Below are 23,995 nucleotides of genomic sequence, written 5' to 3' on the forward strand. Positions count from 1 at the left end.
GGTAATATGTGAAAAGATCATGGATAAACAGGCAAAACAGAAGTAAAAATAAACTTCAATGATCCATCCTTAAGTTTTTGTGTTTTACAAGCACAATTCTAAGTTTCTATTGAAGTAACAGCAATGTCCCTAGTAACAGAAACTAAGTCGAAGAATCAATGTATCATACTTAGGCCTCCCTGGTGGCACAAGGGATTAAACACTGTACTATGAAGCAATCCGCAGCCTCTGTAGCACCCAGGTTCAATCCCCAGCCGCCCAGGGAGCAACCCACATGGCGCAGTAGACCTCTCCTGACTCGCCCGCTGCTCCCCTCAACAGTGTATTTCAGTCAGTCTGCCTGTTCTGTTCCCCATTCTGTCTCTGGTGAATCCTCTCACGCCCCTATCTGTGGCCTGTACCCCAGCTCTTGTATGCATAAATAAATAAATCTTTAAAAATATATATTATCATACTTAATACTATATAAAGTATTTTAAGTTAAGATTCTTCTGAATTTTTCTTCCAAAATTTCTAAGAGAAAGTTTAAGGAACACACATTTCACTATAACAGGTAAATGATCATCCATAATGATATAAAAGTATCACTCAGTTTATGTATACATAAAAAAAATGGGCTTCAAGTCATATATAATTTATCAGTTACTTTTTCCTCACACTGAGCACAACTGAAAGATATACATACTATATATGGATTGTTTTTAAAATATTTCAATAACAAGCAAACAAGAGTAACAAGCAGACGAAACTTTATACTACACAATGTTGACAATTATTGAAGATAAGTAATGGGTACAATTTATTAAATTTTCTTTTCTATGTAGGTTTGAAATTTTTCATAGTAAATGTTACCTTTTAATTTGAACTAGAAAAACTAGTAAGTGAAAAATATACAAGTGAAATCAAACTATTCAATTACTGTAAAAAGGATACAAACATGACTCTTGACATCATTACGAAGTCCTTTACGAACAAATTCATATGCTTCTTCTTTTTTTCCTAAACAGTTCAATGTTAATCCTTTCATAGCCAAAGTCTCTGAAAAAATATTTCAACCGCTATTTACACATGCTAAAGACATAAATTATTCTCTAGCACTATTTTAATATTTGAGATTTGCCAATGCTTATGAGAGTCATTTTTTTAAATTATATAGTCAGAACATCTCTCCAAATACGAAACATAAAACCACGTTCAAGCATTTGCTTAGAGTCTAGCCTAAGTCCTTTTCTGAAATTCCTTAGACTAGGACTGAGTTGTTGAAATGCTTTTTAACTCATGAAGAAATTGAGATTATTCTGTTGAAAAATTGTAACAGCAGGCACCTAAAATCTGTAGTCAAATCTAGTGCAGTAATTCCAGAGCTTTCACCTGGTATCAATCTAATAAAATCATCATCTGATTTACACTGCACAAAAACAATTTACCTTAACTTACCTTAAGACATGTACGCAACTTAAAAATCACCCTATTCACAACAAGTTTCCTGGTAACCGAAAGTAAAACATTCCTATCTGGCATCATTTGGTGGGTTATCTTGGGGGTCTGGGAATGCTATTACTATTAATTTATATGAAAAATTTCTTAAGAGTCCCCAGATCTAAAAAATAACCTAACAAATCATACCAAATAAGAACAACATTCTGCTTTCAGATAGGGGAGGAAACCTGTAACAGATTTCATTTTTTGTCAGCAAATTTATTCAAACTAATTCAACTTAGGTTAATTAATATCAGTTTGCATCTTAGGAGTAAAACACTGGACTATGGGGGTGGCAACAGAAGAATGTTTAATGAAAAATGATTTAGAATGAAATAATCCTCTGAAAAATTCACAAGAGGGGAATGAGAATAGAATAATGGTTTCCAAACTGATCTCTGGTTTTCAAAATGGTGTCCACTGGTCCAGCTCCTAACATCTTAACTGTTTTTAAATAATGAGTTTAACAAAAGGTCCCATTTGGATAGGGACTCTATGGCTAAAAAGCTTTTAAAAACAGCTTTTAATTTCTAAAATTCTGTAAGATGAAGACTTCTTTCCATTTTCTTTAAAGAGTGTTTTAAATGTTATTAGAAAGTGGACTAGGGTGAGCCTATTCTCCTAATAGAATAGTCTGAAGAATTACCCAAGTCTAACATTCAGAAACCCCAATTAGCTTTGCACAGCTATAGGATCACAACTTGAATGTCTAACCTGATCTATCCTTTCAACAAGCACTGGTCACCGGTGGAAAAATGGATGAGATAGGAAAATATTCATTTAATAATACCAGTGCTAGAAAACAGTTCAAGAAAAATATATAATCTAATGGCAAATAAACACTATCATATTTATATAGCTGAGCAGACACATGAAAAAGGACAACCAGGCCTCCCTGGTGGCACGGGCAGTTGAGAACAGCGCTGTGAAGCTATCTGAAGCCTTTGCACTGCAGGTTCGATCCCAGCTGGCTGAGGAGATACCCACATGGTGTGGGGCAGACCTCCCCTGTCTCGCCCACTGCTCCCCTCAGCAGTGTATTTCAGTCTGCCTGTTCTGTTCCCTGCTCTGTCTCTGGTGAATCCATTCACCCTCCCACACATCTGACCTGTACCACAGTTCTTATATAAGTAAATAAATCTTTAAAAAAAAAAAAAAAAAGGACAACCAAAGAATAAAGTGTATTTAATCATATTTTATACTACCTATGTATCGAAATGACTGTCCTTATTTCTTACATAGAATACCAAAGGATAAATGTGAGATCTATTCAAAGTAATAGGTCAATTCAGGTCTCTGAAAATACTGGTATAAACCTCATCCAATTGTCCCTACAGATGAATCAAGCACTTCTCACCTATAAGATTATGTATAACTGAGCATAATAAAAGTAACATAAATAAGACTCCTATGAGGTATAAATAAAATTGCTGAACATTTACAATAGAGAGCCACAAGGTCATGGAATCTGGCTAATATTCTTTACTGTTAGCAATCCCATATATCAACTTTTAGAATTATTTTCTTCATAGCAAACTCTCACAGATGAGACACTACCTCCATGTTCAGTAAATTTTGGGTTTGAAAGAATCATCTTGCAAAACTTGAGGCCATTTTTGTATTGCTTCTGTTCGTAACATTTCTGTAAAGAAATATGAACAAAAAATTAGTATAAACTGAATATATATCAGGCACTTTTGCTGCATCATATAAATACTAAACTCAAGGTCCAAAACTAGATCTAAAACCCATGTGACGGAAAGTTTTTCTGTCAATTTGTATCACTTGTAACATGAAGTGTACTTTTGCTACCTGCTACTGCTTGCCAGATTATTCTAGTATCTTAAGTATTTCCACTTTCAGAGGAGACAAGGAGGATTTAATAAAGAGAATTTAATAGTCAACCAATACTACTAGATTTTTTTTTTTAAAGATTTATTTTTTAATTTATACATACAAGCACTGGGTACAGTCAGAAGCGCGGAAGGGTGAGAGAATTCACCAGAGCCAGATCAGGGAGAAGAGCAGGCAGAAGAACCGAAGTACACTGCTGAGGGGAGCAGAGGGCGGCAGGAGAGGTTTGTGCATCATGTGGGACCCTCCTCCGCTGGCCGGGGAGCAGCTGGGGATGGAACCGGTGCTGTAGAGGCTGCGGGCAGCTTCGCAACCCAGCGCTCAACCGCTGCGCCACCAGGGAGGCCCCAATACTACTAGATTTTTTAATGTAAAAGCAAAACCACAGGTGATAACAGAAAAATAATAGAAACTGCATAAAAAAACTTTGCTATTTCAATAGAACCAGAGCATACATCAAAAAATTTTTGTCATTTCTTGACCAACTATGTATCTGTATGAAACTAGTTCTATCTAATTTAATTCCCATAACTATTATTTAAGATACATCTCAAATCTCCACCTTATACATGTGCAGACTAAAACTCTGAGCTCATAAAACATGTTGATAAGTGGCTCAGGGCCTCCCCGGTGGCGCAGCGGTTGAGCGCTGGGTTGTGAGGCTGCCTGTTGCCTCTGTGGCGCTGGTTGGATACCCAGCTGCTCCCCGGCCACCGGAGGAGGGTCCCACACACGCAGACCTCTCCTGCCGCCCGCTGCTCCCCTCAGCAGTGTACTTTGGTCCTTCTGCCTGCTCTGCTCCCCGCTTTGGCTCTGGTGAGTTCTCTCACCCTCCCGCGCTTCTGACTGTACCCAGTGCATGTATAAATAAATAAATAAATCTTTAAAAAAAAAAAAATAAGTGGCTCAGTTTAATGCAAACTCTGGTCTGACTCCAAAGACCAGGGTCTTTCCTTCACTATTCTGTTGATAATACAAGTGTAGCAACATCTTTATTCCTATATGCCACCAACCAGGTTAAGGAATCAATTCCTGTCCTCCACAGCTATTGATCACAAAAATTTCTCATCTTCCATTCTCTTCTCACTTAATGTTGTTATGGGCATTCTTTCTACTACTTAACATGCCAAGTTTATTCCCACCTCAAGGTTTCTGTAATTGTATCCCTTCATCCTAAAGGGTTCTTCCCCTGATTTTCCCATGGCTCATTCCTTGTCATCAGTTTCACATGTCACCTACATGATCTCCCTAATATTGCCATCCTCCTGCCCTGCACCCCCTACACACATTTTATCACATTAATTAATTTTAGTCTCCACACAGAACCATCATGCCCTGAAACTCTTACTTATTTGATTACTTGTTTAACTGCCTATCTTCCCCATCACACAAGAAGTCTCCTTCATATTTTAAACAATATCGCATGCCCAGGGTCTAGACAAATAAGCGCTGCTCAAGAAATACCTACTACTAGGTTCAAAGCGAAACAGCAAAGGAGGAAGAAATAATTAACCTTTGCAATAGGTTGGAATATAAAGGAAAGAATTATAAAAGTGTCCTGGGAAAAAAAATAGATGCCTTTTTAAGTGTAACTGACATCACTATCAGTTTCAAGTGCACCACATAATGATTTGATATTTGCATATAATGTGAAATAATCATTAAAATAAGTCTTCACCCATCACTACCATGTAACTCAAAAAAAATTTTTTTCTTGTGACAAGAACTTTTAAGATCTATTCGCTTAACTTTCAAATGTGCAATATATTAGTTTTAACTACAGTCACCATGCCATACTAAGTTGAGGTTTCTTGACTGACTCTGTGGAAAGGAATTTAATGGTTGGGAGACAAGAATAATAGAGAAATATAAATATTCAACAATGCAAATATTTTACCTATTCCAAAAATACTTAAAAATAAAAAGTAACTGAGTTTGACAATAGAAATTCAAATGACAAAAGACAAGAAGAATCAAGCAGAAGTAATAAGGATGAGGACAATAAGGGGGAAAAAATTTCCTGATTTATCAAGTGGTCTGGAAGTAACAGGCATACTATTAATAGCAGTAATAAATATAGCTAGATGTTATTGGAAGCATTTACTATGTGCCAGACACTGTTTTTAGTTAATCCTTACTTAAACCCAGGAAAGCCTTTTAGATACATGTTATCTCAATTTCAGATAGAGATACTGAGGCAGAGTTATTGAACTGACAGATTCAGAGCCAAAATTCAAACCCAAGCAGCCTGTCTCCAACATCCAAGTTCTCAGGTTAAAGTCTTAATTTTAGTAATAAATATATACTTACTAGAAATAATATATTCTAATCACAACTTTAATACTAACTAAAGAAACTTAAACACTTAGTCATTTAACATACTTAGGTCTGATCATCTCATCCATAGAGAGTAAAACACATTTGACAAGGAGTTGATATCAAAGATGTACAAAGAGCTCACACAACTCAACAAAAACAAAACAAATCACCAAAAACAAAATGGGCAGAAGAGCTAAACAGACACTTCTCCAAAGAAATGCAAATGGTCAAGAGGCATATGAACTCACCATCACTTGTTATCAGGGAGATGAAAATTAAAACCACAATAAGGGCCTCCCCGGTGGCACAGCAGCGGTTGAGCTGCGAAGCTGCCCGCAGCCTCTGCAACGCCAGTTCGATCCCTGGCTGCTCCCCGGCCACTGGAGGAGGGTCCCACATAGCGCACAGACCTCTCCTGCCGCCCGCTGCTCCCCTCAGCAGTGTACTTCGGTCCTTCTGCCTGCTCTGCTCCCTGCTCTGGCTCTGGTGAATTCTCTCACCCTCCCGCGCTTCTGACTGTACCCAGTGCTTGTATAAATAAAATAAATAAGTCTTAAAAAAAAAAAAACACACAATAAGATAACACCTCACACAGTTGAGAATGGCCCATATTAAAAAAAAAAAAAAAAAAAACTCAGAAACAACAAATGCTGGAATAGGATATGCAGAAAAAGGAATCCACACTCACTGCTGGTGGAAATGTAAACTAGTCCAGCCACTATGGAAAGCTTTGTGCAGGTTCCTCAAAACCCTAGAAATGCATCTGCAATAAGATCCAGTGGTTGCACTCCTAGAAATCTACCCAGAGAACACAAAAACACTAATCTGAAAGAAAACCTGCTCTCCTATGTTTATTGCAGCACTATTTACAACAGCCAAGATATGGAAACCTAAATCTCCCAAAAGAGATGAATGGATCAAGAAGATCTGATATAGATACATGATACACATGATGGACTACTACTCAGTAATCAAAAAAAGGTAAACTCATGTAATTTGTGGCAACATGGATAGAACTGAAAAAGTTGATGCTAAGCAAGAATAAGTTTGAAGGAAAAAGATAAATATCAAGGGCCTCCCTGATGGCAGAAGGGTTAAGTCTCAGCACCATTACCATTGCACCTGAGTTCAATCCCACATATGGTGCTAGGGAGCTAACCCACAAATGATGCAGCAGATCTCTGTTTTGCCCACTGCCCCCCAGCACGGTATTTTGGTAGATCTGCCAGTTCTGCTCCCCGCTGTCTCTGGTGAATCCTCTCACCCCCCAAACTTCAAGGCTACACCCCAATTCTTCTTTGCATAAATATCTTCAGGAAAAAAAAAAATCAGATGGTTTCATTTATATGTGAAATACAGAAAATCCAAACCAAGGGTCAAAAACAAAACTTGGAAGCTGACCATAGACAGATATGAGACATCCAGGAGAGGAAGGGAAAGAGGAGGGGTGAAAATGATGTCAGAGAAAGAGAGAGAGACAGAGAGAGAAGAGCACAAGGGAATATGGTGATGGACTATGGGTACTCTGGTGGTGGGAAATCTATAGTAACCACACCTGAGGAAAGAAATAATATATTGTCCAAAAACCAACAACAATATAAGAAAAAAAAAAAGTACTACGTTTAAAAATTTAAAAACAAATAGAAATCAACAGGGAAGTTAAAAAAAAAAAAAAGAGGGCATACAGTGACTCCAAAAGTCAATAAAAGGCAATGTTAATATTAGTTTGGGGAATAAGACAAGCAGGTATAAGTCAAGAAGATGTGATAAACTAGCTGCTAAATACGTATAAATGTGTTTGAATATATATTTGAGTATTTGTATTTCTTTAATTTACTATTGGTAGTCCACTAAACAAAAAAAAAATTCATTATAGAATCTTTTTTGCCATAGAATTTTTTATACCAAAAACTTACCCACATTTGTTGCAACTGTAAAACGATAAACTCATTCACTTTTGTAGAACCTTATAACATTTTATATATGGATAAGGAAATTTTACCATTTCCCAATTTATTTGAATATAAGGGTAACTCAGCTGCAGCTTTACCTTTTTCTAACTAATATAAATTGTTTTTCTTTATGTTACTAAAAACATGATTTGAGTTAGACTATCTATATGAGAATAAGTATTCTGCCACCTTTTAGGCATAAGGCAAATTGCCAAATGTTAGCTGAAATCCAGCTAACAATTTATTGACGATTTTTCATTAACATGTTTCAGATTCACTAAATACACCAAAAGAAAAAGGAGAAAGAAAAAAATTTAACAGGGGCAAAAAAGTTCACTTCCCCAATTCCATACTGTGAAAAATATAACAGTATGAAAAAATGAAAGTAAAATAAGAAAAAAAGATACAAAGCTCAGTGAAGCAAACTACCACCACAATGCTTTAATTAGAACTTTGTTTTTACACTGGTCTCCCATTTGGGCAACATTAGACACCATGTAAAATTAAGACTTAAAATTTTCATCCTATCTACTCTGCATCTTTTTAAAAACATTCTGGAATAGGAAATTTCTACTGGCTGGAAGTAGAGCAGCTATTATGAAATTTTATCTGTCTTTGATAACTTAAGACTACTCTATTCTACTCTTTATTTATAAAGTGCTGGTCATAGAACCACCACAAGCTCTGAAGAATAAACCCTTTATGCTCTTGTATGCCTAAATAAATAAATCTTTAAAAAAAATTAAACGCGAGTTTTCAGTTGAAAAGTTAATTTAAAAAAAAAAGGTAATTTATATCTAACAAGACAAGAAAATAAAGGCCATGAAGAACAAGATAGGCTACCTGGTAAACTGGTACGGATGTATACACTGATAATAATGGAACATTTACTGCAGGTGGCAAAGGGCAACGGTCCCATAAAACTTTTTTATTCTATCACAATTTTACCCACATTTATTGTAGCTGCGAGATGATAAAACCATTCACTTCTGCAGCACACTCCTAAATTAAAATCCCTATTTTAAAAATACCGTTAAAAAATCAATGCCGCCTCCCCACCCACCTCCCAGGACATACAGAAGAAAGGAAAGAAACGTTGCCTCTCCTCCCAGAAAATCATAATCTGGAAAACCGTGAAGGTACCAAGGACGCTGACACACATCTACAGAAAACTCACTTCTCACTCATCACCACCGGCCCATTATTCAGGTTTCTACTTTGCAACCAAGTGCCCCTCTCAAGGGCAAAACTAGCCATTTCTGCGCGGCTTTAATCGTGTACTCAATGCAGGGAGGGCCTTTGTGAGTTAAAACAGATGCGTTCAACTTTGAAACTCAGAAAAGCAAAAGGCAGTTCGCGTTCCCCGTGCTAGCCCGAGAGAGAGAGTCAGGTGACACCAAACGAGCGCTCTCCACGGAGGGCTGGGCCCCTCGACTTCCCAGTTATTTCCAGGAGTTCCCAGCACGACCCCCGCCCCGGCCCACTTCGGGATCGCTCCCACTTTAACAGGCATCGGAACGCGCTGTGCAAGCGATTAAGCACAGAGCCACCAGCTCCACGGGGAAGCAGGCAAAAGCGATCACCCGGGCGGGAAGGGGGGGTGTCGGAGGGGGAGGGTCCCGGGGGGCCGCGAGGCGCCGCGGAGGGCGCGGGGACCCCCGCCCCGGCCGCCGCGCCCGGGCCCACGGTGACTGCGCAGGGCGGGGTGAAGTTTCTAGAAAGCGCGGCGGGGGCGAGGCGGGCAGGGGCGGGAGCGCGCGGACCGCAGCCCCGGGCGGCCTCCGAGAGCCAGGGGGCCCCGCCGCGGCGGGGAGGCCGGCCTCGCGGGCTCCGAGATAAACAAAGAACCGAGCCAGAGCCGAGCCCGGCCCACGCAGGCGCCGCCGCCAGAGCGCGGTCCGCAGCCGGCCCGGGGCGCCCCGGGGCAGCGGGCGGCCTCCCGCCACTCACCAAGATGCGTTTGAAGAGGTTGCTCTCCTTGGGCGGCAGCTGCACGTTCGGCATCGCGGTCGTCGGGGGGGCGCGGCGCCCGGCCGCTCCGTGTCGCCGGGGTGGGCACTGGGACCAGGCGCTGCTGAGAGTCGGGCCGCGGGGGACGGGCCAGTTCACTGGGCTCGATTTGGGGCCGGGCAGGGCTGGCAAAGGTAAGGAACCGGGTCCGAGGAAGACGCCCTCAGCGAGCGCCCAGCCTCTAGGTGAGCAGCGGCGGCTCCCGCGCGCCGCAAGATGGCAGCCAGGACCCGCCCCCTCGAGCTGGGCGGGGTGCGCATGCGCGGGGCGCCCCGCGGCGGGGCGCCGGGGGCGGAGTGGTTGGCTGCGTGTAGAGGCCAAAGGGTCGGGGTCGCCAGGAGAGCGGGCAGGCTAGGGGCACCCCGGGGACGGTGGGGGCGCGGGGGAAGGGGAAGTGTTGGGCCCCACGCCCTGCTACCAAAAACTCCCCACCCGTGGGGCTCAAGCACCTTAGTCCCTCATGAGACACTGTAACAGGGTGGTCCCCGGGACAACACTGGTACTGTTTGATTTGCGGCCTTAGATAATAGTTATTTCGGATCAGACTTTTTTTTTTTTTTTTGCATCTTTCTCCACTTCTGATTTTAAACGGTTCCCGACACAGACTATATTCTTGATGTGGGACGAGCTTGTTTTCCTTACCCTCCTCCCCAGTCCCCCCAATTTAGATTCTAAGAGAAGCCTTCTTCTATCACAACTTCCAACTCTGGGACATAAAAGATAGCATAGTAATAAAAGCGTCTAGAAAAGCTCGAAAGATACGAATACATCAATAACAAGAATAAGCATACAATGTAGGTTTAATTTTAAGAAGTACATGAACATTAGGTGCATAAACGTACCTATGCTTGTTCTAGGTATAAATTGTGCATATTTATGAGACCTCGGAGTAATTGATGCAAAATTACATTTAATGGACTGTAATCAGAGCTGGACTAGGGCTTATTTGAAATGTTTTTTTTATATACTCTGCCTGAGTTGATCTGACATGAGAGAGTGTCACAGGAGTATTTTAAAATGAGAAAGAGACTTTTTAAAGGGGGGAGTTTTAAGGGGGCCTACATGTTCTGATAGAAACTAGCCTCCCCTAACTACTAGTGAGGAAATAGACAAGGACGGAAGGCTGCATGGGAAAGGAGGCTGAGTTGCACTTGAACTGGTAGATAAAAGAGTAGAGGCCGAGAAGTACCTGTTCACATCACCCTCATAACTAACCATTTCCATGAATCCATACTCGCTGTTTGCTCATCATGACATTACTGATTACTGGATACACTTTGACTTCCACTTTATCTACATCCTCAGAAGTAAAGATTTAATCCTGGGAAGAACTAAAACTCCATCAGTGCTGCTGTCAGGCCATCCCTTGACTTTCACAAGAAGAACTTTTTAGGAATGTATCTCAGCTAGTTCAAGCCACTATGCCTCATCTCAAACTGCACAAGTTGCATAACTTCAAAATGACTAATCAAAAAAAGAAAAAGAGAAGGGGGAAGTACAGGACCAACTGTAAATATTTGGGCGATAAATAAACTTTATCTCTAATGAAAATTTCCTGTGGGCCAAATCCAGACACACACTTAATTAATACAAATTGAGTGTCTCCACTTTCTGGGATAGCTGCTAGATCTTCACCATGGCTTCCCACCCCTGACTCAGGTGGCCTGTGCTGATTCTTCATTTGCATTTGGTTGCTTGCCACCACTGCCAGCATCTCCTGCTTCCCACAACCTCTCCAGGATCTCCCTGCAGATCAAAGGAAACCTATGATGCCAAACACTGGGAAGTAGGGAGTTATAAAGAGTCATATTTAATATTTTTCCCTTCTGACTTTCACATGCCAGAACATACTTGATGCACACATACCTTGGTTTTCTACACTAGTTGGGAGTGTGAGGAAAGGTGGGGGATTGAAGAATATCAATTGTGTTACTGGTAGTTGTCAAACTGAACCTTAGAACGTAGAAAAAATGTAAGGCATGCACAATCAGAAAACCTGGATTAACCAAGGGCTGTAATTTTATTACTGGCTTCCTGCGTAGTCGGGAACAAATCTTATTTTCACCTTTCAACAGAGAGTGGAGTTTTAATAACATTGCTGTTACCTGTTTCACAACAGGTTTATGTGAATAGAATGCTTAGTCATCCCTAAGTCCATGGAGGGAAAATGTACATATATACACAGGTGGTTGAGCACTGCACTGTGAACCTGTCCGCAGCCTCTGCAGAGCAGGTTCAATCCCTGCCAGCCAGAATCCCACATGGTGCGGCAGACCTCTCCTGTCTCACCTGCTGCTCCCCTCAGCAGTGTATTTCAGCCATTCTGCCTGTTCTGCTCCCCGCTCTGTCTCTGGTGAATACTCTCACCCTCCTGCGCATCTGGCCTGTACCCCAGCTCTTGTATAAATAAAATCTTAAAAAAAAAAAAAAAAGCCCCTTTAGGGGCATGCTAGAACTCCACCCTGATGTTCCATTCTATTTCTTTAGATAGGGTGTATCTCCTTTAGATCACACAGTGAAATACCACTAACAGTATCTGTAAAGACTTGAACAGTTCCTGAAGCTTTTTTACATGATATGAGCCATTGGTTCTCTTGCTAAGCCAGCTAGAGCCAAGGAGAAAAGAATCTGCAAAAGGATTTTCTCCACCCCATGTACACAGCAGAGCCAGCTGGCAGGGTAAAATCAAATAGTTTGCTGCTATTCCCACAACTAATTTAGCCATGTAATTAAAGTCTGATGGGAAAAGAATTCATCAGATTGCACAATGCATTATACCTCAGATTCCCTAATGTTTCTGCTCTCTTTGTCCTTCCCTGTTCTCATTTTGTACCAAGAAACAGCACTTCGTGCTCCCTTTGAGGGCTTGATCCCATCTCCTTTTGCTTTACCTGAACTTTTATGCATTAGTAATTCCCCCTATTATTTGCATTTTACCCTTCATTATATAGCTTATATTCTAATGGGAAAAGACAAACATTAAACACATAAACAAGATAATTCCAGACTATGGAAGTCCCATGAAAGAAATAAAGCAGGGTCATGTAGAAGGCAATGGAGGTGGAAGAAAGGATTGCTTTAAAACAGATGCTCAGAAATGATCTAGAAGGCCTCTGGAGAGGTGATTTCATGTGAACAGAGACCTAAAGAATGAGAAGTTAAGGTGAAAAGCTGGTACAGCACATTCTAGGCAAAGGGAACCACATGCAAATGCTCCAATGCAGGAACAAGATTGGCACAATCAAAGAATAAAAGAGAGGTGTGAACTTCAGTTTCAAGAAGGGGGGGTGAGTGAGCGGGAAATTGGCATGCAGTTGCTGAAAATGTTAGCCGGGTTGTGCAGAATTTGTCATCACAGGCAATAAGGTTTGGTTTTGTTTATCAAGCCACAATGGGAAACCATGAAGCATTATAAGGAGAAAAGTGCCACTTTTAATCCCTATGGAAAATGAGCAAGAAATAAGTTTCTTCTAGGAAAGCAGCAGCGCTTTTTTTCTTAAGATTTAGCTTCTGCCTCCAATTGTCTTCTCAATACATTCTCTGAACTATCACCAATCCATTTCTCCAATGAGCACAATGTGAAAAGTAGTCTTCTAACAAGCAAAAATATTTGCCTTCCTGAAGCTTACATGTTAGGATTGTCTAGTAGCCAAATCCAAAGATTATTTTCAGTCCATAGTCTTCTTAAGTTCTCAGTAGAATTTCTTGTAGTGGACTACCCACTCCTTGATTTTTTGCATCTTCCTCTCCTTACATAATATTGATGGGGTGGGGGGGAGAATTAACATTTTTTTCCATCATCTTGCCCCCTCCAAATCATAACATGTCACTTTCATTTAAGGAAAAGGACATTTATTTTCACTCTGTGCCCTTCAGTTGTGTCTCCTCTCCTTTCCTTATTAGTCACTATCCTTCATTTATTTATTTGCCAAGGGACATTAGTCCTCCTTTCTACTTCAACTCTTAATATCCATCTGCAATGATTCCAGTTATCTATGTGGATGATTCAAAATCCTTTCCTTGGATAAATAAACTATGGTACATCCAGACAATGGGATATTATTTTTTTTAAAGATTTATTTATTTATGTGTACAAGAGCTGGGGTACAGGTCAGAGGTGTGGGGGTGAGAGGAATCACCAGAAACAGAGCGAGGAGCAGAACAGGCAGATTGACTGAAATACACTGCTGAAGGGAGCAGCGGGCGAGTCAGGAACGGTCTGCTGTGCCATGTGGTTTCTCTCTGACGGGCTGGGATCGAACTCGTGCTGCAGAGGTTGCAGATAGTTCATAGTGCGGTGCTTAACCCCTTGCGCCACCAGAGAAGCCGATAAATAAATCTTTAAAAAAACAAAACTAAAGGGCCTCCCCGGTGGCGCAGCAGTTGAGCGCTGGGTTGCGAAGCTGCCCGAGGCCTATGCAGCACTTCCCCGGCTGCTCCCCGGCCACCTGAGGAGGGTCCCACATGGCGCGCAGACCTCTCCTGCCGCCCGCTGCTCCCCTCAGCAGTGTACTTCGGTCCTTCTGCCTGCTCTGCTCCCCGCTCTGGCTCTGGTGAATTCTCTCACCCTCCCGCGCTTCTGACTGTACCCAGTGCATGTACAAACAAAACAAACAAACAAATAAATAAATAAAACATGCCTCTATTAAAAAAAAAAAAACTAAAAATTACAAAGCAAATGCAAACAATAGTTGATGAGAATAAGTTTCTTTTATAAAGGCTTCTGCCAATAATGAAGATGGAAGGATAAAATATCACCATTTTTGCAGGCTCTAATGAAATAATGGATATAAGCAGTCAAGAGCTTCTAGTATCATTTTTAAAAAACACAATTCAATGTTTTACACCTTTCTTTGGATATATTTATTCCATGTATGAAGTAGTTTTGCCAAAAATATTTAAATCTGAATCTGATTAAACTTCTAAACCAAATTATAGGAAACACAGAGAACAAAGAAACGAGGAAACACTACAACTTAGGTCTAGAAATATCTATCCTGTGTGAAAATGAGTAAGGGAATGACCAAGGTCAGGAGACAGCTGCATGGGGAGATAAGGAAGCAGGGGGTGAGAGGAGATGGTGGTACGATGTCTAGGCAGCAAGACTTAGTCTGCCTAGACCAAGTGGATAGTAGCTGCGAAGAAATATGCGAAACTACCCCCTAGTATATGACTCCCAAAAAGAGAGAACAAATACTAACACAAGACTCCAACAGATAAAAACAGCCTCCTGAACCCCATCAATGGCAATTCATTCGAGTTCCCTCCTGGCAACAGGAGCTGTGCTGCTTTACGGCTTTTGCTTCAAATAAAAATTTTGCTTTGCCTTGCCCCAAGTAAGCTTTTGCTGTGCATACTCCACTGTCCTTTCTCCAGCTTTCAACTTGGCCACTCACTCCCTGTCCCTTCTGAGGTCAGAGGACTCCAAGAATTTGCAGGTGAAGTGACAATTTGCCCATTTTCAATAATCCTTAAGTCAGAGAATTGGTTTCATCAACAAAGATATTGCAAGGAAAAAAACAAAAAAAGAGTGTGGAACCTAGAGATTGAACAAAATCAAAAACATAGCAACAGGTTGCAATGTACAGACCTTATTTGAATCCTGATAAGAACCTACCAAAAAATAAATTTTGAAAAGAAAAGAAAAAAATTTGACACAATCAGGGAAATCAGTATTTGCAGATGAAAATATATGTCTGGTATATGCTTCAAAATAATCCCATGGAATAGAGAGGAGGGTGGGTAAAACAGTTGATAACTGTTAAGAATTCATAATGGGTGCATGGGGATTTATTATACTGTCCCCTCATTTTTTAATGTTTGAAATATTCATATTGAAAAGGGAAAAAATAAAAATATGTCTGTGAACATACAGTATAGATTACATTGTATTCCATGATGTAGACCACATTGTATCTAATTTGGAAAACACTTTTATGTTTAAAACTGACGACTACTCCTAGGAGAAAATTATAGGGAAAAAATTATCAAAATGAAACTTTGGGAATGTACTCTCAAAATCAAAGTAAATGATTTGAGAAAAATAGCATGAAATCTAGGGTGATAAATGTACAAGAGATGAAATTACCAAGAAGTTGTAGGAGATGACACTAAGTGACCTTGTTAACAAAGCTTGTCTTCAACATAGGCTAATTCTAGTTTGCTTTTTTTTTTTTTTAGAACAAAGGGAAATTAGTAGATTGACCTTTAAGACCTCTTAAAAATCTGACTGAAAATTATTTGAGAGATTCAAGTTGAGTAGTGCCAGCAGGTGGCACATGTCTTAGTATTTTTTCCAAGCTAAGAAAAATTTGAGAACCAGTATGAATACATGAAAATAAGAAAGCTGTCTTTTCATCCTTCATATTCTGCCTTTCTCAAGGAAAATAGTTTAAAAGAATATAAATAGAATACTCTTTATTTTTGTTTTTTTTTTTTAAAGAGGCATGTATTTTTATTTATTTATGATTTATTTGTTTGTTTGTTTGGTTTATACATGCAGTGGGTACAGTCAGAAGTGCGGGAGGGTGAGAGAATTCACCAGAGCCAGAGCGGGGAGCAGAGCAGGCAGAAGGACCGAAGTACACTGCTGAGGGGAGCAGCGGGCGGCAGGAGAGGTCTGTGCGCCATGTGGGACCCTCCTCCGGTGGCCGGGGAGCAGCCGGGGATCGAACCAGCGCCGCAGAGGCTGGGGGCAGCTTTGCAACCCAGCGCTCAACCGCTGTGCCACCGGGGAGGCCCCTACTCTTTATTTTTGGTGTTTCTTTTCCACCTATTGAGAGCTTGACTTTTGTATCAAATTATTAAATAAGTGCCGTTTCCACCCATTCTATAGTGAAATATATCTGATTGAGATCCCGAACGGTTGCTAATCTTTACATTTTAGGATGTCTCAAGGTGTGGTCAAGAGCCTGAACTCCAGGCGCCTCCCTGCAGGCCGGCCAGGGAGCAACCCACATGGCGCAGCAGACTTCTCCTGACTCGCCCGCTGCTCCCCTCAGCAGTGTAATTCAATCTGCCTGTTCTGGTCCCCGCTCCGTCTCTGGTGAATCCTCTCACCCCCCGACACACACCTCTGGCCTGTACCCCAGCTCTTGTATCCATAAATAAATAAATCGTTAAAATGAAAAAAAAGGGCCTAAGCTCCAGGGAACCAGAAAAACCAAGTGCACAGTGTGCTATGAATTGGAGTGTGTTATGACTTGTGTGCTGGGATTTTATCTTGCTTTCTAGGTTTGTGAAAATTTCCCAGGTGGGACCAAAAGTTTTAACTCAGCATGAAACAGTCTGTACACCCATAGTGCTCTGGCTGTCCCCAAAATGTCCAGGGCTGAGGAAGGCCTGGTGCTCTTCTGCTTCTCTGAGGGAAAGCTTTAATGGACAATTTGTTAATATGGAATCCAGGCACATCCCTGTTGAGAGATGCAAAGCAACCTTTTATTACTACAGTCACAAGAGTGTCAGTATTTTGAAAACAACCAGGTGGTATTGCAGGGATAAAAAAACAAAACAAATGAGTGAAAATCCCCATTCCCTACTCCTTTGGGATTTGGGCTGAGTTTGCTCTAAGTAAATCAGAAAACTGGTACTATATGTTTTGCTGTTTTGGCTTGCTTCAAGTTGGAGGAGGGGGGACACAGATCATTTAGTTTCTCAAAGGGATATCAAAACTGATCATACATTCATTCAGTGAAGAAACTGTTTATAATGGACTTTATAGTGCGATATATCTTAGATGTGGTACCTCGTGTTGCTAATTTAATCACAGTGCTATTTTTTCCCCTATAGAATCAATCTTTTTAATATTTTATTTTATACAATTCTTACATCATTTTTCATTTTTGCACAATTGTATGCATTTTCATTTTGGTTATATTCCCCATACAATTGCACCCCCCCTTATTTTGACCCTAATCCTTCCTTTCCCCCTCTCCCCCCCTAGAATGAATCTTTTTATTACTATTTCTGGAAATGTTTATCTTGTAATATATCACACTCTGAAAGTAGGAGTTATTTAGCTTCACAAAAGGATTCAATAATAACAACTCCCATAAGGTCTTATAGTAAACATTAAGTGATTTTTTTTTCTTTTATAGTGTTCTTGTTTACAACAATATTCATCACAAAACTTCAGAAAATTCAGAATACTATAATAAAGAAAATAAAGATTGGGCCTCCCCGGTGGCACAGCGGTTGAGCACTGGGTTGCAAAGCTTCCCGCGGCCTCTGCGGCGCCGGTTCAATCCCCGGCTGCTCCCCGGCCACCGGAGGAGGGTCCCGCATGGCGCGCAGACCTCTCCTGCCGCCCGCTGCTCCCCTCAGCAGTGTACTTCGGTCCTTCTGCCTGCTCTGCTCCCCGCTCTGGCTCTGGTGAATTCTCTCACCCTCCCGCGCTTCTGACTGTACCCAGTGCATGTATAAACAAAACAAACAAACAAACAAATAAATAAATAAATAAAACATGCCTCTATATATAAAAAAAAAAGAAAAGAAAAGAAAGAAAAGAAAGATTACCTACACTTCCTCTAGACTTTATCTTTCTGTTGTCTGGTGTCTTTAATTAACATTTAAGTAGAGAATATATTCTATGTAAATCAGAGAATGAAATGTCAAAGAACTAAATAGAAAATTTTTTGGGTAAATTCCTAGGAAAAAATGGGGTCAGTCACGTTCATCCAAGGTTTTAAGGAGCAGCATCTATGCAGCCAGGCTGTGGTCAGTGTTTGGGGACATGGGTCAATATCTATAATCTTTGCACTCCTCTGATTTCTTCTTTTAGTGCCTAATTTCCCATCTGTAGCTGATGGACAGGTCTCCTCTCAAATACTTTTTTTTTTAAAGATTTATTTATTTATGCATACAAGAACTGGGGTATAGGCCAGAGGTGTGGGAGGGTGAGAGGATTAACCAGAGACGGAGTAGGGAATAGAACAGGCAGATTGACTGAAATACACTGCTGAGAAAAGCAGTGGGCACGACAGGAGAGGTCTGCTGCGCCAGCAGGGAATAGAACCAGCGCACTGGCGTGGGGGCTTTGGACGGCCTCACAGGGCTCTGCTCAACCTGCTGTGCCACTGGGAAGACCCTCAAAGACTTCTGACTCAGTTTGGATTTTACATTGCTCCAGTCTTCTGAAATGTCAGCGACTTTTTTTTTTAACTTTTATTTATTTATGTATGCAAGAACTGGGGTACAGACCAGAGGGGTCAGGGGTGAGAGGATTCACCAGAGACAGAATGGGGAACAGAACAGGTGGATTGACTGAAATACACTGCTGAAGGAAGCAGTGGGGAGAAAGGAGAGGTCTGCTGTGCCATGCGGGTAGCTCCCTGGCCGGGGCTTGAACTCGTGCTGCAATGGCTGCAGATAGCTTCATAGGGTGCATCTTGACCCCTTGCGCCACCAGGGAGGGCCCACATTAGTGACTTTGATAACTGTAGTTCAAGGAAACTTTTATTTTGTGAATTTGCATCACTTTGGGCTGGATATTAGGATTTTATTTTTTATTTTTTTAAAAGATTTATTTTATCTATTTATGCATACAAGAGCTGGGGTACAGACCAGAGATGCAGGGGGTGAGATGATTCACCAGAGACAGAGTGGGGAACAGAACAGGAAGACTGACTGAAATACATTGCTGAGGGGAGCAGCGGGAGAGACAGGAGAGGTCTACTGTGCCTTGTGGGTAGCTCCCTGGCTGCCCAGGGATCAATCTCTTGCTGCAGAGGCCGTGGACTGCCTCACAGTGCGGTGTTCACCCTCTTCCACCACCAGGGAGGCCCTGGGCCGGATTTTAAATGTATATTATATATGTATTTAAAATGAAATGGTTTGCTAGTTTTCTTCAATATGCTTCTTCACTTAATGATATGTTGCAGGGCCTCCCCGGTGGCACAGCGGTTGAGCGCTGGGTTGCGAAGCTGCCGGCGACCTCTGTGGCACCGGTTCGATCCCCAGCTGCTCCCCGGCCACCAGAGGAGGGTCCCACATGGCGCGCTGACCTCTCCTGCCGCCCGCTGCTCCCCTCAGCAGTGTACTTCGGTCCTTCTGCCTGCTCTGCTCCCCGCTCTGGCTCTGGTGAATTCTCTCACCCTCCCGCGCTTCTGACTGTACCCAGTGCTTGTATAAACAAAACAAACAAATAAATAAATAAATAAAAACATGCCTCTATAAATAAAAAAAAAAATTTAGTATAATGATATGTTGCAGACATCCTGCATATTAATAAAGATAGCTGTAGCTATATTTTCCTTAACTAACATGAAATAGCAAGCAGTATTTACAGTACCAAGCATAAATATCTTTAGGGATTTTTTTTAATTGAGGAATAAAATAAAGCACATAAAATTTTATGTATATCTCAAGACTATAAGTTTCTTAGCTTGAGCTGCTGAAGGGAGGTGGGGAAGAAGGAAACAGAAGGCTGAGGGGGAGGGGCAAGGGACAAGAAAGAGGAAAGAGCTTTCTAGTGTTTCTTCTTAGAAGGACATTAATCCCAGCAGATCAATGGTTTCACCCATATGACTTCATTTAATCTTTTTTTTAATAGAGGCATGTTTATTTATTTGTTTTGTTTTAAAGATTTATTTATACAAGCACTGGGTACAGTCAGAAGCGCGGGAGGGTGAGAGAATTCACCAGAGCCAGAGCGGGGAACAGAACAGGCAGAGGAACGAAGCACACTGATGAGGGGAGCAGCGGGCGGCAGGAGAGGTCTGCGCGCCATGTGGGACCCTCCTCTGGTGGGCTGGGAGCAGCCGGGGATCGAAACGGCGTCGCAGAGGCTGCGGGCAGCTTCGCAACCCAGCGCTCAACTGCTGCGCCACCGGGGAGGCCCAACTTCATTTAATCTTAAAGGTTATTACATGATCTCCTCAAAGAAAATTCCAGTACAGTCATATTGTGTGTTAGATTTATACATTGAATTTTGTGGCAATGCAATGCAGTCCATAGCAGTAGGCTTGTTTTTTAAGGAGAATCAAGCTTTACGTATACCATTTAAGTTCTATATCTGCATTCACAAATCAAAATACAGAATTAAAGGATTTTGTTGGATATTTAGGAGAATGAGTTATGTGAATCCTTTGGAGTTTGTTCCCTGTTGGATAAAAGCTCTGTGCTTTTTTTTTTTTAAAGATTTATTTATGCATGCAAGAACTGGGGTACAGGCCAGAGGTGTGGGGGTGGGGTGATAAGATTCACCAAAGACAGAATGGGGAACAGAACAGGCAGACTGACTGAAATACACTGCTGAGGGGAGCAGCGGGAGAGAAAGGAGAGGTCTGCTGCACCATATGGGTAGCTCCCTGGGCGGCCGGGGATTGAACTTGCGCTGCCGGGGCTGCGGATAGCTTCATAGGTTGCATTTTTTTTTTTAAGATTTATTTATTTATACAAGAACTGGGGTACAGGCCAGATGCGAGGGAGGGTGAGAGGATTCACCAGAGACAGAGCAGGGAACAGAACAGGCAGACCGACGAAATACACTGCTGCGGGGAGCAGCAGGCAAGACAGGAGAGGTCTGCTTTGCCATGCGGGATTTTCACGGGCTGACCAGGATTGAACCTGCGCTGCAGAGGCTGCGGACAGTTTCAAGTTGCGGGCTCAACCACCTGTGCCACCAGGGAGGCCCCATAGGTTGCATCTTAACCCTTTGTGCCACCAGCGAGGCCCAAGCTTACAAAGATTTTTGTTATTCTATGCACTGCTTAATTTTCATGTCTGGAACAGTGAGTAATACGCTAGTGCTTAATATTTATTGAATGAATGATTGAATGTTTTCCCTTTGGGGAGGAAGTGAGACAGTATCAGCGCTTAGGAGCTACAGATCGTTAAGAAAGATTACCTTTATTAAATCTGCATTCTATCACTTACTAGTTCTTTTATCTTCAAAGAGCTGTTTAAATTCGCCGTGCCTTTTTTCTTCTGCAAAATAGTTATTTTAGCATTGTTGTGAGGATTAAACGAATTAGTAGGTTTAAGCCACTTAGAACATTATCTAAGATGTAGTAGATAAAAGTAGATACCTTGAAGTGAGTAATAAATGATATTTATATTTGTGTCGAATTCTCCTTTTTATGTATGTGGTAATAACCTATGAAAATATCCTATAGAAGTCAGTAATATGGGATTATTTTTGCATTTGTTTTTCAGGAAGAAATATTGAGGCACGGAGGTGAAAGAACTTATAGATGTGATTACCAAGGACTGTTTTCCCCTGGAATATTAAAAATAAGGCAATATTTTTATATTTTCTTAAAATGATTCACCAGTTGGATTTTGTAATTCCCTTTTTAATCAGTGGTTTTCAAGCTATAAACCCACATTAAGCCCCTAAAGTTTGTAAGTGTGTGTAATATCTATAAAATCACTATATATGTATATATCTCCACATTTAATGATGATAGATGTGTATATATACTTACATATTGTTACATGGGAGTGAGGGGGAGGAGAAGGAGCGTTATGATTTGTAAAAATATAGATTTATATTCTCCTTAACTTATTATTTTCTCAATCAATGAAAGGTGAAAGTGTAACTATTAACATGGAAAACCCCTTTAATTTGTGGAATGATGACAAGAGGGTCCTCATGAAAATAATTCCAGGAAAAACTGCTTTAATCGCTGCATATATAAGGAAACTTGTAATTTTATATAACATGTAATTGTACATGTACAGGTCTCTTAATGAGAGCTGTAAAGAGTCTCGCTCCTGGGATTGCCTAAAAGAGCGAAAACCAAAAGCTGTACTTAGCTGGACTAAGAAGAGAGAGTGGGTCGGGAACACGGTGAGTAATAAACTACAACCCCCAGAATTCTTAGCGGCGACCTGCCGGGAGTTGTAGTTCACTCTGCAGTCGGGACACCCTCTCCCATACCCGTGTGGGTCGGGGACACGGTGAGTAATGAACTATAACCCCCAGGAGTCTTAGCGGTGACCTACCGGGACTTGTAGTTCATTCTGCACTTTGGACACACTCTCCCATCCCCGCCTGGGCTCGGCTGCGGCTACGTGTGGTGCCTGGTCCTCTTGTGGGGATTTTCCTTTGTCATTTTTTTTTTCTTTTCAATTTGCCATTTTTCTCTAGCGTTTTCTCAGCTCATTGTTAAGCAAACCCAAGGAAGACTGCTCTAGAGAAATGTCCCGCTGAGGAGGAACCCGGAGGAAGTTACCCAGGAGGCGTGAACCCGGAAGTGAACCAGGAAGTGAACGTGAACACTCTTCGACCTCAGCAAGGAAAATTAACGTCCTTCCTTCTTTTTCTTAGGTACTCACAATTCTTTTCTCTTTTCTCACCTTAAAATGTATTTTTCCCTTCCAAATTTTTTTTTATACCATACCGCCTCCTCACGGGTGTACTCCTTAAACGGAGTCACACAGTATGGTTTACATGTGGTTCTCGCGCGTGCTGTGTGTCAGTCACGCCGAAGCTAAGGAGTGTTCTAGAATAGTATCTGCCACCGAGATTATTCCAGTCACTGGTAGGTGACGGGGGAGACTTGCTGATCTCAGGTATAGATAACCCTAGAGAGGGAACGTCTTGGTTGCTTCCTTCCTCCCCTTACCCCTCATTAACTTTGAGGTTCTTGACCTCTAGAGTTGTAGGTTCTACTACCGTTCCCAAAATGAAAATTTTTGACAAATTTAACAAAAAGCTTGCCATTCTTTTGTTCTAACCATTTTCAATTGGAAACACCTCTGATTTGCTTAAGGCTAGATGTAAAGATGATGAACAGATATTTCTGCTGGGGAACTTGTAACTTTTACAACTTCTGTCTGGTGCATTCTTCCACAGACCTTTCCAAATGTCAATTAGTATGTTATAGTTCATTGGTAGAAGCTGCAAATTTTAATATTTTAGAGACCATCCTGAATGTTTTATTTCCCAGGAGATAATGATGTCACGTTACTAGTTTACATTTATCAAGTGAGCTAATATATAAATGTACTTCCTAGTATGATAGAAAAACTAGAGACAGAGGTTGATTTTGATAAATTTCAACCTTTATTTTATCTCTGAACCTTTGGATTTTAGGGGCAAAGTATTTTTCTTAGAACCCATTGTTTTTTCCTTTTCTCACTCAATAAAACCATTGTGTACCTTTGTTAGCTCTTATTCAACTCTGTTAGAGGGGAGTATAACAGATAATTATTGTACACTCCCCATTTCATCTAACTTGCAATTTTTTAAAGTAATCTTTCTTTCCTGATTGTAAAAGTAATAAGTGCTATATGGATAGAACACTTGGAAAACACTAAACGCTAGAAAAATAGCAAGCAAAACCTATCCATAATCCTGTAACTAGGAATCATTTTGTTAACATTTTGGCATACTTCTTTTTCTGTTTCCTTTTTTCAGTATACCCTGTGCACCTCTT

At 41.2% G+C, this 23,995-nt stretch overlaps 1 protein-coding gene across 1 annotated transcript in view; it reads right to left on the reverse strand.

Moving 5' to 3' along the window:
- The window catches only part of NAA16 (N-alpha-acetyltransferase 16, NatA auxiliary subunit), a gene marked incomplete at both ends in the record, with an annotated part of 56,883 nt that extends 47,275 nt beyond the window's left edge, over positions 1-9,608 (reverse strand). Inside the window, 3 exon segments of the mRNA XM_084234894.1 lie at positions 920-1,038; positions 3,037-3,121; positions 9,555-9,608. Coding sequence (XP_084091020.1) covers positions 920-1,038; positions 3,037-3,121; positions 9,555-9,608 — 258 coding nt within the window.
- Between the last annotated feature and the right edge of the window lie 14,387 nt (positions 9,609-23,995).

The sequence above is a fragment of the Talpa europaea genome (assembly GCF_964194135.1).
Source record: "Talpa europaea genome assembly, chromosome: 6".
NCBI lineage: Eukaryota > Metazoa > Chordata > Mammalia > Eulipotyphla > Talpidae > Talpa > Talpa europaea.